At 40.9% G+C, this 16,012-nt stretch overlaps 1 protein-coding gene across 1 annotated transcript in view; it reads left to right on the forward strand.

The window, feature by feature from the left end:
* Positions 1-16,012, forward strand: part of EPHA6 (EPH receptor A6) — a 948,424-nt gene that overhangs the window by 926,512 nt on the left and 5,900 nt on the right. The window contains exon 17 of the mRNA XM_019528673.1: positions 13,459-13,652. Within this exon, the coding sequence (XP_019384218.1) occupies positions 13,459-13,652 (194 nt within the window). The remainder of the gene's footprint in view (positions 1-13,458; positions 13,653-16,012) is intronic.

The raw sequence follows: 16,012 nt of genomic DNA on the forward strand, positions 1-16,012 counted from the left end.
TATTATCATGGGAGATGGCATCAAGTGCCTTGCTGAAATTGAGATGATCACATCTGTTCCTCTCCTTGTCATAAAAAGAAAACAGGTTGGTCAAGGATGATAACTCTTGATAACTCCATGTTGGCTGTTCCTGGTCATTTTGGTATCCTCTCAGTGCTTGATGACATGCTCCATAATCTTTCCAGGTACTGAGGTCAGGTTGAGCTGTCATAATTCTCTGGATCCTTCTCCTTTCCAGTCTTAAAGATAGGCACCTTTTTCTGCCTAACCAGGAATTCATTCAACTCCTTGAGTTCTCAAAGAGAATTTCAGTGGACTTCATTGAGGTTATATTACTTTGCACCAATTGGGAACCTTCCTCTGCTGTAACTAAAAAAGTGTAACTACCTCCCAGAGGATTATAGGCACATCACACACAGTCCTGATAAATTTGTTAGATTCTTGGATTGAATATATGTGGCTCCCATCCAAGTCAATGGGAAGCTTTTGTCTGAATCTGATGGTACAGTATGATGCCGCTGTCAGCGAAACAATATATCAACTCCCCCATAAATAATGGTGTTATATCAATGATGAATTCAGCCCATTATCTCCACTATACCCTGATGGTGCCCTTCAGTGGATGTAGTTTCGCCATTGAATCCTGAAATATTTAAGGGATACCACTTTTGAACCTTATATTATGTTATATTGCATTTTAATATTTAAGATACAATGTTTTTCTTTCCTAAGAACCTAGAAATTTATATTTTATGCAGGACAGTAAACTGATAAAGCAATTATAGTTTCCTCTGTCATTTTTTTGCAAAAGTTGCAGCTATTGTACGTTGTTTCTGAGCAAAGCAAACGTTATCTTCCAATGAAATTAAAAGAGTGTGCTATAAAATGCAGCCCTGAGGGAGACACTTTTTCCACCACAACTTAAGTCCACAAGCACTGCAGTTAAGGCTGGCTGTAAAAGGCCTGCCATTCTGAAGTATGCCAAATCCTCAAGAAGGAAGGAGTCTTCCTCTCATGGTACCAGATGCCACCCGTCCCATTTTCCCATGCCTCATGTATCTGCTTAGTGTAGCTATTCCTCTATGTGCCATCTGTGAAGAGTTCACAAGACTTCTTCCAGGTGCCCACATTTGCATCTTTGCAAAGACATTCAATCCTTCCCTATGATTAACAACTATAGTAGTTCAAGGCTGATTAGTCATTTGAGAGTAGGAATTTGACAGAGGTATTTTCATTAGGGAAGTCAGCTTTACAGAATGTTCTAGTAGCAGAAAAAAATCAGCCATGGCAACATTGCTGTGTTAATCATCATTATGCTACATCAAAACCTCATCACATTGTGTGATGCAGCTCAGCGTGTCACAGTGTAACTGCTGCTGCAAATCATCTACCTTCCCAGTGCAATATTATGATGTGGTGAACTTTGATTAATCAAACTGTAACCCTTCTGCCAGGTTTTGTCAGCAGGAAGAAGGGCTGAGTTCAACATTTGGAATTGGTGCTAAATTTACAAAGCAAAATTGTCTCAATTCCCAACATAGAAACCTGTCCTTGACAAACCTCAACTTCCTCAAAGCTTCTTCACATGTGTGGACGAGCTCTATCTGACTCAAGAAATCTATGCACCGACAAGGGGTAAAGCACTGCTGAACTTGGCCAATGGGGATGATCTAGTCAGCAATCTAAGAATGGAAGGAAATCTAGGAGACAGCGACCACAAGCTGATCACTTTCACTATCCATTGAAAAGCTGGCAAGTCAGTCAGCAATGTAGAAGTCCTCAACTTTAGAAAAGCTGACTTTAATAAACTCAGGAGGCTTGTTGTCAAGGCCCTAAGGGACCATAACTCAACAGGGAGGGGAGTTCAGGATGAGTGGTTGCTCCTTAAGAGAGTGATCCTGAAAGCACAAAGGATGTCCATCCGACCTCAGAGGAAAGATAGCAAAAGGGCACAGCAACCCCCTTGGCTCAGCAGGGAACTCATGGATCTCCTGCATCTAAAAAGAGAGGCTTCTAAAGGATGGAAGACAGGAATCACCACTAAGGAGAAGTATTCTGCACTGGTCCAGACCTGTAGGGAGTGAACCAGGAAAGCCAAGGCTGCAACCAAACTCCAACTAACTACACATATCAAGGACAATAAAAGGTCCTTTTTCAGGTATGTGGGGAGTCGGAAGAAAAGCAAAGGTAACACTGGACCCCAGCTTGGACCCCTACCCCAAATGGGACAACTAACATCAAGGAAAAAGCCAACCTGCTTAATGGGTATTTTGCATCAGTTTTTTACCAGCCCAAAGGGATCACCCTGCTTAACACAATGTGGGATGGCCAGGGTGAGGGTGAATTTATACCCAGCTTTGGTGTGGACCTTGTAAACACCTTGAGAGTCTGGACACCTTCAAGTCAGCTGGTCCTGACAGTTTGCACCCCAGGGTACTTAAGGAGCTGGCAGGCATCATAGCCCAGGCACTGGCATGGATCTTCAAGAACTCTTGGTACTCAGATGAAGTACTCAAAGATTGGAAGAAGGCCAACGTGGCCTTCTGAAAAGCTTGAGAGAGTCCAGAGGAGAGTCATGTGCATGATCAAAGGACAAGAGAACAGGCCTTATGATGAGAGGCTGAGAGCCATGGGACTCTTCAGCCTGGAAAAGCGCAGGCTCAGGAGTGACCTGGCCTGTAAGTATAGAACGGGTGTACATCAGGATCTAAGGGAATGTCTGTTCACCAGAGCACCCCAAGGAATGACAAGGTCACAAACTCGTCCAAGACTGTTTTAGGCTGGACATAAGGAAAAACTTATTTTCTGTCTGAGCGACCAAGGCCTGGAATAGACTCCCTCCCGTGGTGGTGCAAGTACCTGCTGTGGACTCTTTCAAGAAACATTTGGACACCTATCTTGGTGGGATCCTTTGACCCTGACTTCCTGCCCCGGGGCAGGGGGCTGGACTCAATGATCTTCCGAGGTCCCTTCCAGTCATAATGTCTATGAAATCTATGAACCAAGTATCTTCTCTGGGTGCTCTTCATAGCTTATGTTTGTTAATTATAGGTGTTAATTCTGTATTTAAAACAAAGCAAGGCCATTGCTAAAGAGAGGGAATGCAGCATAAATTTGGGAAGGCAAAGTCATCCACCCTGCTTTTAACCAGGCCAGTAGACCTTTAATTCAGTTTCCTCACTTGTCTGACCATCCAGTAGATAAGTCTCTTCCCCCTTCACACCACTGGATCCTACTTTCAGACCCTTATAAGAGACTACCAAAGTCCCAAAGTGTGGGGGAGACACTGGAGATAAATGTTGCATGGCTTCAGTGATGGAGTGCCTTGCTGCCACATATATGTTGTCTCTGTGCCCTCTTACTACTGCTGCTCTGCTGCCTCTACAGTGTCACCTCCAGCTACATTGCCACAGTGTCTTGCCATTCTGTCTTTGTGTCTCCTCTCACTGCTCTGTCTGTCCCCCACCCAATCCAGGCATGTGTAGAACCACTACTTAGCCCAACTATCAGTGACTCCTGCAGTAGAATTTGCTGGGTAACCATCTCCCATCAACACACTGTGCTTTATCACTGCATCTCAACTACAGTGCCGAATCTAAGCTCACCCTCCTAACCCTGTTCTTAGTGAACTCAGCTATCCATGATTTTTTTGTTTGTGTGATTGGTTGGTTGGTTTTTTTGCAGAAAAGGGAACCTAGCCACTGTCACCTCCTCTGCATTATTTTTTGTCACCTTGACACTGCTCCCTACACTAAGATTCTGCCATCTAGCCCAGCTCTTCATGATTTCAGTGCTATAACTACTAGGTACAGTGGCAGAGATTCTCCAAGGAATATCTTCATCTCTGCTATTGAATTCTGTAGCTTCATTAAGAAGTTATTGGAGGGAGTGTTCAGATGGTATTTTTTTTAAAAACCCTTAAATAAAGTCTAGATCACCCAGTTGGGAGCATAGCTCAGCAGACAACCTTGCTTCATCCATTCTTTTTTTTTTCCACAGAGATACTCTTCTCACTGCATTTTGTTATAGCAGAACTTCTGATTTGTATTTATGCAACACTGTCAGTAATGTGTGTGAGGTGCCAGTTAGAATGATGCCGTTAGAGCATATTCAGCACTGGTGAGGCCTCAACTAGAGTACTGGGTCCAGCTCTGGACTCCACACATCAAGAAGAATGTAGACAATTTGGAAAGAGTCCAGCACAGAGGAATAAAAATAATTAGGTGCCCAGGAGAAAAAAAATGATATGGAAGGGCTGAAAGAGCTAGAGTGATTTGGCTGGAGAAGACAAGACTGAAGGGAGACTTGATAGCAGTTTTCAAGAACAATTGCAGAGAGAATGGGCTTTTCTTCATGGCTTTAGGGATAGGAGTAGGAGGAATGGCCTCAAACTACAGCAGGGAAAGTTTAGGTTGGAGATTAGGAGGAACTTTCTGACTATGTAGGTGGTCAAGCACTGGAACAGGCTACCTAGGTAAATGTCCAGATCTCCATCTTCGGAAGTTTTCAAGAGCATGTTACAAAAGCACTTTGGAGAGATGCTCCTGCTTTGAGCAGGGGGCTTGACTAGATGTCCTAGTGAAGTCCCTTCCAGCCCTATTTTCCTATGTCCCTATATGAAGCACACTTTCCCTGCCCTTTGGCCATAGGGATAATATTTAATTACGCTAATATGTGGGGTGATTTAACAAGAATGATTAACCAGGCACAGTGAGGTATTTTTGTTTATGTAAATGTGGTCTGCTCCTGAGGTCTTTTCTTCCAGTTTAGTAATAAATGGCACAGTCTCTGGAGCCATACCCATAGGTCTGCATTGCCAGGAGGATTATAAGAGGCAAATGTGACATTCCAAACATTTAGTAGCTCTGAATATGATTGGGAAACTTCAAGTAAGTAAGCATACTGTAAGTGTTTCTTTGCTGCCTATTGTGGCATATGTTTCTACGTAATACATTACTGTGAGCTAGCATGAGTTTGTTTTACAGAAATAATAGGAGTTTCCCAAAGGTCACTAGTACTGTATAGCTGGCAAGAGAAATGGAGGGTTTAGGAGTAGATGCATTAAAGAAGTACCAGACAGCCATATGATGGCAAGGACTTACTTAAATATAATAACAGCTTCTGCTATAGTGAATATTAATTTGCTGTCAACATTAATATTAAAAAATTTCTGTTTCTATGGGGTTAAATTTTGTTCATAGTAAGACTCTGCTCTACGCAGCAGTAGAATAGTTTTTTATCTTACAGTGGGTTTTCAAAGTAAATATAAATTCTGTGGGTTTGGAATGCTTTTTCATATTCTACCTTATAAATTGCTTTCCTAATGAAAAACAGAAACTTTGTAGACTATTAGTCTGCAGTATGGCATCAGTTAGGAGCTTTTGGAAATGTATTATTCACTCTTTAAGTTGATGTCTAAGTAAGTGATGTTTGAAAATGACCTCAGCTGACAGTTGAATCTTTGGAGAACATTTTTATATATGCAGCTAACAAGTACACAAAATCTCCAGTAACCGGCACCTTACTAGTCAGCATGCTCTGTTAACCAAAATGCCAGCTTGTAAAGTAAAGTGAAACTGGAAGTGCCCACCATGGCACTTCTGGTTTCTCCGAGTCCCCAAGGCCCAGGACATAACAGACTGCGTGGGGCCCGCCTCCCTGTCCCGCGGAGCCTGCAGGAGGGGTGGCGATGCCACGCGAGGCAAGGATGCCTGTTCAGGCCACTCAATTAACCGGCATATTTTGTTATCCCCCATTCTCGGGGGATGCCAGATAACAGAGCTTTTACTTGTATTAAGTTTTTTTTAAATCATTTCTTGAAGACAAATTAAGGATATGAGCTGATATTCTTAAACAAATTAAGAGGTAATGTGAATTATATTGTTAGTCACTCACCAGAAATCAGAATAAGCAAGTTCAGTTTAGACATTAAAGGACAGGTGGCAATACAGCAGGGAGTGGGGGGAGACAGTACATTCTCCTCTGTAATTACTTTTCTTGCTAGCCTAAATTTTGGCCCCCAAATGGAGCATTTAATCTGCTTTAACCCCCTTACCACTAAATATCTAGCACTACCATTTATGTACATCTGAAGCAATACCAATTCATACACATCTGAAGCAATACCAAATGTTTTTGAAAATCTTGTAACATACCTAATGGGATGGGTTTTGTGAGTTTTTTTGGCCTGGAGGCTAAACTCATGTTCTAGTTTGCTTTGATATGGTGAGTGCTGGGTTAGCAAAAATACTGTGCAAATGTACTAAATTCCCTTCTTAACCTGGTTTCTGGAGGCTGCTTCACAGGGGGTCAAAATTGTTGGAAATTTTTAATATGCTGTCTCAGACCTCCTTACACAAGCTTCTAGGAAATAATGTATAAAATAACCGTTCCAAACCTGAGGAAGTTATTTAGCTGGTAAGGTGGTATTTAGGCATTCAAATAAAAGTCTGCTTTTTAAAATTTGGAATAGTCACAAAATACCAGTCAAGTCAACAAGAGTTAGGGATATGTTGCAACTTTTAAATTAAGTAACTTTTATTTATATGCCTAAATATGGGATTTAGAAACTGATCGTTAGGCATCCAGGTTTGAAAATGTTAACCATAATTTTTGTAACATTATAAATAGTTTCATGTGGCTTCTGAAAACCTTATTCAGTTTGAGGACTGTTACTTGGTTAAATAAATAACCATTGCATGATTGTGTTAAGTCACTTCAGACCTGTGGTAGTGCTGATTAATGAACTACTTGGGTGTATGGCAGGCAGCAGAGGTGTCCATTAATTAGGGCTGCTGCACAGTCTGTCATGTCTTATTGCTTAATTAATAAACATTAGATAAGATATTGAACTTTCTGAGGAAACTAGTGTACTGATGAACAGATTGTGCTGGGAGCCTAGCTTGCTAATGTGTTTGCACGGGAAGGAAGATTTATATTCAGTGCATTCAGCTTATAGAACAGCTGTGAATGGAATCTCCTGGGACACCTGTTACAGATTATTGGATAAATTAGTGCATCTTGAAGAACTAAGATATTCATAAAAAATATATTTAATGCATTATAATCAATATGCAGAAAACTGCCATGGAAAACCAAAATAAAGTCTTCCCAACCAGGGTAAAATTTTAGTAATAATAATAATGCTTTGCCCTTATGTTCCTTTCTCTCAAGGAATATCAAAGCATTTTGCAAATATCAGACAGCTGTAGTGTCTCCATGTCCCCCATTATAGCAGGGTATGTGCAGCTGCACTTACCTCCTACCAGATTTTTCACCTCTGAGTCCCATACATGGCACTCCAGGAGGACACAAGTGTTGACTTCTTCCCAGACTTTCTCCTAACTCTTGCATCATCACCAAAGCTGTTGAATCAGGTTTAAAAGCAGAGTCTGTATTAGTGTTGAAACTGAAAGTGACAGAAAGAGCATGGCTTAATTTTCAGACACAGAGTTTTTAGATTTGCCAGTTAAAATACACACACACACATTGTACTAATATACTGAATATATTTGATATGGAAGTTACGGAAAAAAATGTCAGTGTTTTTCAGAGTATAATCAAGGTTTGATATTATCCCCATATTTAAACCTTGTGATTATTTCTAATCCAAGATGAAAACTTATTTTTAATATTGCTTCAGTGATTAATATAATCCATATAAAAAGCATCTGACAAGAAAATGTCAATTAAAATCCTCCAACATGCATGGAAATGACCAAATCAGTTGGGGTTTTTTAAAACATTCCTTCTTGCTTACAGTTTGTGGGCTTAAATTATTCAGTATACACATTTCACTAATCTTTGTTCCGAATTACAAAACCTATTGAGACCTATACATCGCCTAGAGAAGAAAAAGAGAGCAAGAGATCTAAAGTCTGTCCTTCACTCCTAACTGCTGCTTTTCCTGAGTAAAATAAATAATGTTTTCAGTCCCAGTTCCTACTAAGAAAGTGATCATGTGCCAAATACAAAAAGGTATGTAGGTAAGCATGCTGCCAATTAAATCAATTGAAGCCTCACACTGAAGTCAGACAATGAAAACTATATCATATATCTATCTATATATATATATATATACCAGAACCATATTTATTCCTGATTACATTTTATGTTGGAAGTCTCAAGTGGAGAGACCAAGGACTTACCAGTTACAGAGACTGAGACAACTCTTTTATTCTTTCAGGTTGTAATTAATATACTATAGATTTTCAAATGTGGGAAAGCTTCCACAGAGGGCTTCAGCTCATGCTCTATCTGTTCTCTAGGTTAGACCCCAGAAAAGTCAATTTGAAAACCAATTTTGTCAAATTTCACCAGTTTGACACTTTCGCTGTTGCCCTGTGGGGTCAGGCCAACTCTCAGGATCTCAATATTGTGCTGTTAGACAGGAGGGCATGGTGTACAATTGCGCATGCACCAACTCAAAAATCAGTTAGGTGCATACACACACACAGAGCACATACACACACTCTAGGTGCATGCACCCCCACCACGCGTGCACACACACACTACCAGTTCAGGCACATACACATCCAAGCTATCTTAGGCACAAGCATACCTATCACCAATTCAAGCACAGACACTAAATACCCCAAAAGTTAGACAAAAATCAATTGTCCATACCCACACACTCAGTAAATATACACAGATCACTAATTTGTATATCACACACACAGTGACATATATATACATATATACACACACACCCCACCTACACATAGGTAAGTTCCTAACTTGGATGGTACGGTATGTAGGTGTGTGCTTGGGGTACCTGGGAGAAGGTTAAGGTGAGAGAGAGAGTTAAAGTGTAGGGAGTGAAAGTTGCCAGAACTGGGATTAGAACTGGTGGACTAGAGAGAAGCTGGCTGAGGAACTGAGGCTTAGGGTTACTTAAGGTAGATTGGGGCTGGAAACTGAGGCAGACAACTGAGATATTTGGGGCACAAGCAGATAAGTGTTGGCAAGGAGGAGACAGCCAGGAAAGAGAGAGAGAGGTAGAAACCTGGGAGCTTGGGGCTGGAAACAGGCTGACAGCTTAGAGACTGGGGAGTAGATAAGTGGTGGCAAGGAGGTAACTGTCAGGAAACAGACAAAAACTCAACTCGGGGTTTCAAAATAAAAAGGTTTATTAAACAGACAACACACTACACAGCCCCATGAAGTTATTGGTTCACACACACACATACACACACACATACATACAAGCACACACACAAGCACTCACAATAACAGCAGGAGAAAGAGACTCAGTGGAAGGGCTGTAGTCCAGGTAGGGAAGAGAAGCAGAGTCGAAGTCCTTGGTTGAAGAGTGGGTAGGGGGTAATACCTACCTATCCAGGCTGGAAAGGGGTTCTTCTCCAGTAGGTGTCGTCCAGAGGGGGGTCGCTGGCATGTCCTCTGGGTGGATAGGTGGTATGGCATGGTGCTGGTCCAGATGGAGAGTGCATCCCAAGGAGTCAGTCTTCACTACCTGTGTTTATGGGGCAGACTACCTCTGATCTCCTATGGGGAGGGCCTAGCTAGGCAATGTCAGCCCTGTTCCAGAGGGCTCTAGGTGTTCTTACTGAGCATGTGCAGCTTGGCACAATGGTGGGTTACCTCATCTTTTGTTTCTTGAATGCTGAGGGTGGTTCCAAGGGCTGGATCATTGGTCCAGGTATTGCTTTTGATGGTTTGGTCATTCCGAGGGAGCTATTTTTAGACCTACTGCCATTGTCTCTCAAGCACCCTCATTCATCTCCATTCATTCAGGAACCAAGTTACATAGGAGGGGTAGGTATGAGTCATGGGTCAGGAGACACAAGATGGAGGCTTGACATTACAAGATGGAAACTTGACATGACTTATGCAAACTTACATAGGTAGGCCTAAAAAAGTAATCACACAATATAAACGCAGTAAAAAATCAATACAAACATAATAATTATCACTTATAAAACAGTGGATATCTATATCAAAATATCAGGGCACTTACTTGCAACGAGGGGAGGGAAAAATAAAACTTACTTCCTAAAATAAAATGTTAAAGCTTATCCTACATCTAGCTTACTTATACTTATATATAGGGAATAGAGAGGGAGAGAAAAAGTCAGAAATAGTTGTGGAAGGGGAGGGAATGCATTTTAAAATAAAAAACAGAACATGGGTTTTGCTACATCACTACAGAGAAAAACATTAATAGGAGTAAAAAGACAAACAAAAAACCTCTGACAACTTCTTCCACACTTTGATTCCATAAAAAATCATATGTGGGCACCTGATACGGCATACCTTGTCTAATTTGCTTTTTATAGAAACACCTGGGGTACAGTTGTGCCTCAGAGTGGGAATGAGGAACTACAGCAGTCTAGTCCTGCCTTTGGCACTTGGCCCCAGCTATATTGTTTGGCAATTTCCATCACCTTTTTGCTGTTTCTTCTGTAAATGGGGATAATATTACTGGCTTCAAAGGGGTATTTGGCATATTAATAAAGTAATATTGGTTCAGGGCTTTTAAGATAAAAAGAGCCATAATGCTATTAATAATAAAGAATTAGTAATAATAATGACCTTGATACCAGTCTACTTCTACCTACTGAAATTTTCCTTTTGAGCAAGATAAGAAAGTTAATGGACCATGACTCTCTTGCTAGATATATAGTAAAATGTCATGTGTGAAAGAAAATATGATGCCAATTAAATTCTTCTTAAAACAAGGTGGGCGCGTCTATACATAATGCACCTTTTCTAATGAGCATTAAATTTAGTACCTCCAATGTGATGCTTAATCTGCAGTAGATTATCTACTGCACATTAGCAAAATGTTAACTTTTTTTTACATCTACTGTGTATTAATGTGCATATGTAGATACACCCGGTGTCTCAGAAATATCCCATCAGCTCTGTATTAACTTTACAGCAGAGTGTTTTACGCATTTGCTTTTGACTTAGAAAGTATCAACACCTTTTAGAAATCCCTCAGACACAGCAAGTATAGTAAAATGCTATGCTGTGATATCTGCATTTTTGGCCTGCTTAAAATTACACCTTCATTGAAAAGTATATACCAAGACATAGCCATTGTTATAGCAAGTATCTAGCAACTTCTAGCAGACTATACTAAATACTATAGCATGTATCTATGTAACAACTTCTAACAGACTGTTTGAAATATTGGATTCTGGACTTCTTTGAATAAAAATAGCTGTTATCACAAGACTTAATTCAACCAATCCTGAAACTCTAAAAGGACCGTTTGGGGGCATATTCCACATATTGAGGGTAAGAACAATCTGGTCCATTTTTTTCCCCAGTGATACCTAGTTTGAGTAGCAAAGGTATTTGGAATTAGGGATTAATGTACAGAAAGGCAAGTGAGGTGATTATTTGTCACATGGTTCTTTGAGATATCAAAAGAGATCACATGTAGATGGGTGGTGTGTATTGTCTGTATGTCCCAGTGTCTGATATGCCACTGCTTAGTAAACCTAAGTGCATGTAACAGGAAAAAAGCTACACATTCAGAGATCTCTATTACAAATTATGCTGCTTCTAAGTAAAGTATACCATCTTGTGCTGCTGCTTGCTGGTTTGAAAATTACTTACTACAAATGCAATTCTTCATAGAACTTTGAGTGCATATTTTTATGTACAAGGTTTTCTGCCAGTTTGCAAGAGGCTATGTTCTGTATACTCTGCCCTCTATTTTTTTTCCAAAATTCAGGCCGATTTGAGTGCAGTTACTATTCTCTTGCTCCCCTCTGCATCACATCATAAAGGGGAGCTTAGGTCCTAATGTAGCTTCATTACTGTTATTTGCATAATGCCTGCAGCCTAAACATCAGGCATTGTCAAGCAGAGCCAACAATACTAATTCAAAATTCAGAAAGAGAGCAACCTAGGGTTTCATGCTAATAAGATTGAAAATACACAAGCTACAGCTAGTGCTAGAAAATGTTGCTTCAACCTAAATAGTTGAATGTGCATTCTTCCTGTTTTATTGGTGTGTATGTACAATACATGGGCTCATATAAGTATGACAAATGATAATGTCACTTTGAGTGCATTCTTTCAACAGGCACAATTTTCATACAAGCTGGTATATTAATATTGGGAATCACTATTAGGAATATTGAGTTTGAGTCTATGGTGTGATTGTCTCCAGTGTTTTATAGTATTGTTTGCTGAAAAGCTACTTCCCGTCTTCTCCTTCTCTCACATATGAAGAGGCATAATGATCATTTCTTCTCTTCACAGCTCCATTGGCTCCCCATTTTGTTTTTATGCTTTATGTGGACTCATCGGCTGTATATGATCATCATCTGCTGTCCTCCTCTCTCCCTTCAGCTAGCACTCACTTGTTTCTCTTTTTCCTAACAATCTAGGCAGCTCTAAAAAAAGTTTTTCTCTTTGCAGCTCCTTTCACATGGAACAGCCTTCCTATATCTGATCTGTCCATTTCATAGATGGTCTCTTTTCAAAATCTCAATTTTTGCCCCTGTCAAACCCAGCAGTTTGACTCTTCTCCTGGTGCTTATTATCTAACAGTCATTTAATTTTTTATTCACAAAAAGTATTTGGGGACACAGTTTCTATGACATATACTGTAGAAGATAAAAGCTACTGTTTGCTATATTGCTGAGTGGCTTTCATTGTCCAGATTGCTCATACTCAGCCCTGAAGAGCAAGAGAATCACCTGATCATCAAATGCACTTCAGAGGGCGAGATGCTGCAGTTTGATATTTGTGCTGCATCATTGTACCATGGCCTTGCCACATACTGCTGCAATGTCCTGAAGCAAATATCAGAACACTCCTCTAAATGATGATTAGTGTGAGATCTGGTAGTTCCCTGAATTCATTCAACATAATATCTACCTACCGGTTAAAAAGGACAAAGATGTATCTTATTGCTTTTCTGTTTTCCTGCTTGCTTAAGGAAAAGGGTGTTTCTCCTGCTTCTTTCCTGGCTACTTGAAGGGGATGGAGCAGCAATCTCTTTCTGCTTGCTCGCTGCCACCCAAATTTACCTCACATGTGCCAAGCTATTGTGAGGTATACCTTTATGGTTGATACTTTGCATTTTTTATCTGAATCTCATTATAAAAAACAGACCCCTGGCCTTCACCAGGTCCTCATTCAGGGACTCAGAGCACCATCTAATGCTACAATGTGTGTGTGGGGGCGTGTTTTGTTCTTGGGTTGTAAGCTTTTGTAAGCAGAGAGCTTACTTCATCAGAAGTAAATTACTTCATCTGATGAAGCAAGTCCTCTGCTTATGAAACCTGGTGCTATACAGCTCTGATTTAATTAGCTGGTAAGGTACAAATCTACCCTGCCCTCTCCCTGACTTCAGACTAAGAGACTTAATTATCTGTCTTTGTTCTTGGTTTGTCATTAGAATGTATACTTGGTTTTATTCTGTACTTTAGTCATGTAAATATAATGCCCTGTAATGACACACATACCTCTGTCTAGGTTATACTGTCTATAGAAGAAGGTTACAGGCTTCCAGCTCCCATGGGTTGCCCAGCTTCCCTTCACCAGCTGATGCTTCACTGCTGGCAGAAAGAGAGAAACCACCGACCGAAGTTCAGTGATATCGTCAGCTTCCTAGACAAACTGATCCGCAATCCAAGCACCCTTCATACCCTGGTGGAAGATGTACTTGTGTAAGACTCGCTCTTTCCTTACACAGTCATAATGGCTACTGTCAGTTAAAATTCCAGATTAGGTGGGGTGGAAAAATCTGGCAAGCTCTTATAAGGTGATTTTTATTATTAAAAGTTCACAAACAAAAAATTCCCCCCACCCAAAAGCATATGGATTACATTCCTAGTCATTTTTCTTTTCTTTGTCTGGCATTTTTATCTGTTTCTTTTGTTTGTTTTTTTGTCTGTTTGTTCACTTTTTGTTTTACACACCTTTTCCCTTTGTAAATTTATTTTGTCTTCAGTGCTTTTGAAACTGCAGACAACACACAATCAGTTTGTGAACTGTCTTTACTTTCCTGCAGCATGTATATACCCCAGGCCTGCTGAGCTACATTCACCGCAGTGGAAAAAAGATGATGATATACAAAATAATGGCACTATCACTCCACAACAGATTCCTTGAGGTGTTATCAGAAGTTTCCTCCCCCAGCTCAAAGTAATGTCGTAGAAATTAATGGAGCAGTAGGTGCAGAGCCATGGAAGGAGCGATTGTCAGTGTACTTACCCATTGTCATGCCAGGCATAAGGTGAAATAAGTGATGTTATGCCAGGCATAAGGTGAAATAAGTGATGATTTTGGCCCAGGGGGTTCATTAAGGGAAAACTTCACTGCAGTGCAAAGAGCCTTCTGTATCTTTTAAACCCTACAGTGAGGTTCTGAAAGGTCAGAGAGGTAAAGGAAAGACTATGCCTGGTGATTTATCATAGCTGTCTGGAGGTAGGGATGTAGGCTATGTAGTCACCAGAGGCTTGTATGACATTTAGGACTGGTTAGCGTGGGAGAGTTTTAGTGGCCCTTTGCTAAGAAAGGCTAGTTTTGGAATGATTTGGCATATCTGGATTAGAGCTAAGGGTAGAGTTGGAGCTTGTGGATAGCCCTTGACTACATTCTAAGATTAGTGTCAGAGTTGAGACAGTATAGAAGTATTAGTCCATTGTGAGCAGACCCAGTCACTGAGTCCCATGTGTTTTCAAGCCAACTAAGCCTGGGTAGAATGCAGTCACTGTTTCTAACTGTGGGGCTGGAAGTCATACTCCCAGACACAGAGCTGTGTCTGAGGCCTACCTTGGGATATGGGATGCTGCCATCCAGTCATCCTAGATCTTGACCAGTAGGATACTTCCTAAGACCCCAGCTTGCTTAGGCATATTCCACTAGAATTCCACCTGTGTTGTAGACATGCCAAGCTTACTCATTTAGCCCACACTGAAGGCAGTGTGTTAGAAAAGTGAGGAACCAAGCCATGGTTCAGGAATTTTTTAACCATGTTAATTTTAGTCATACAGCATCTTTGAAAACAATGAAGGTCTTGAGCTGCATGCTCCCCTAGTCTGTTCTTACCCCTCTTATGAGTCCATGGTTCATCAGCATTTGAGGTTTGGAAGAGTTCATACTGCATTCTCAGTCCTGTAAGCTCTGCTTACATGTAGCAATGATCAACCCCTAGCACAGAGCAGAATTCTTTATACATACAACATTTTTTGCCCTTCCTTGCACTGCCACTGCATGACTGTTTGCATAAGTAGGTTTTCCGGACATTTTAAAAGTCTTTCTGGTACATTAAGTAAAACTCCTTGGATGTAGTTTAGTTTGGCTCACCTGGAATTAAAGTGCTGCATCCGTGGATTCATTGCATGCAAACACAAAGGCACTTAAAGATGTGTAATGAGTCTATTCGTCCACCAGAGGGCACTGCAACTTTATTGTAGTTCACTCTCTTGAATTGCTTTCCTTTCCGAATGGTTTCTGCTTTTATTTTGCTTGTGCAGTTTGCCAGCTCCCTGCTTCCATAGCTGTGTGGCAGGGCATGGGCACGGGGGGGAGGGGGAGGGGCCCAGGCCGGGTGGCAGTGCTGGACCATCCTGGTCTCCTGTGGTGCCAGCTGGGGACTGGGCTTAATTCATTTGAAAACCTAGTGCATGTAAACACAGATGCAATGCTCCAGGGCTTAATTTGTTCAAAAACCTAATGCATGGAAACACAGATGCAATGCTCCAAAATAAATGAGTTTAAATTTTATAAACCTATTTAATTTATTCATCGATTCATAGACGTAGGGTCAGAATGGACCTTGTAGATCTAGTCTAACCCCCTGCTGTGGGCAGGAGAGAAAACTGGGCTCAAATGACCCCAGCCAGGTAAACATTGAGCCTCCTCTTAAAGACCACCAGGGTAGGAGCCATCACCACTTCCCTTGGAAGTTGGTTCCAGATCCTAGCCGCCTTGACTGTAAAGTAGTGTCTAGTCTAAACCTACTCTCTAGCAACTTATGGCTGCGATTTAATAATGATTAAAACCCGTGGTGTGCACAGGCACC

Source organism: Crocodylus porosus, unplaced genomic scaffold (assembly GCF_001723895.1).
Source record: "Crocodylus porosus isolate Cpor-Errol unplaced genomic scaffold, CroPor_comp1, whole genome shotgun sequence".
In the NCBI taxonomy this organism is placed as follows: Eukaryota; Metazoa; Chordata; order Crocodylia; family Crocodylidae; genus Crocodylus; species Crocodylus porosus.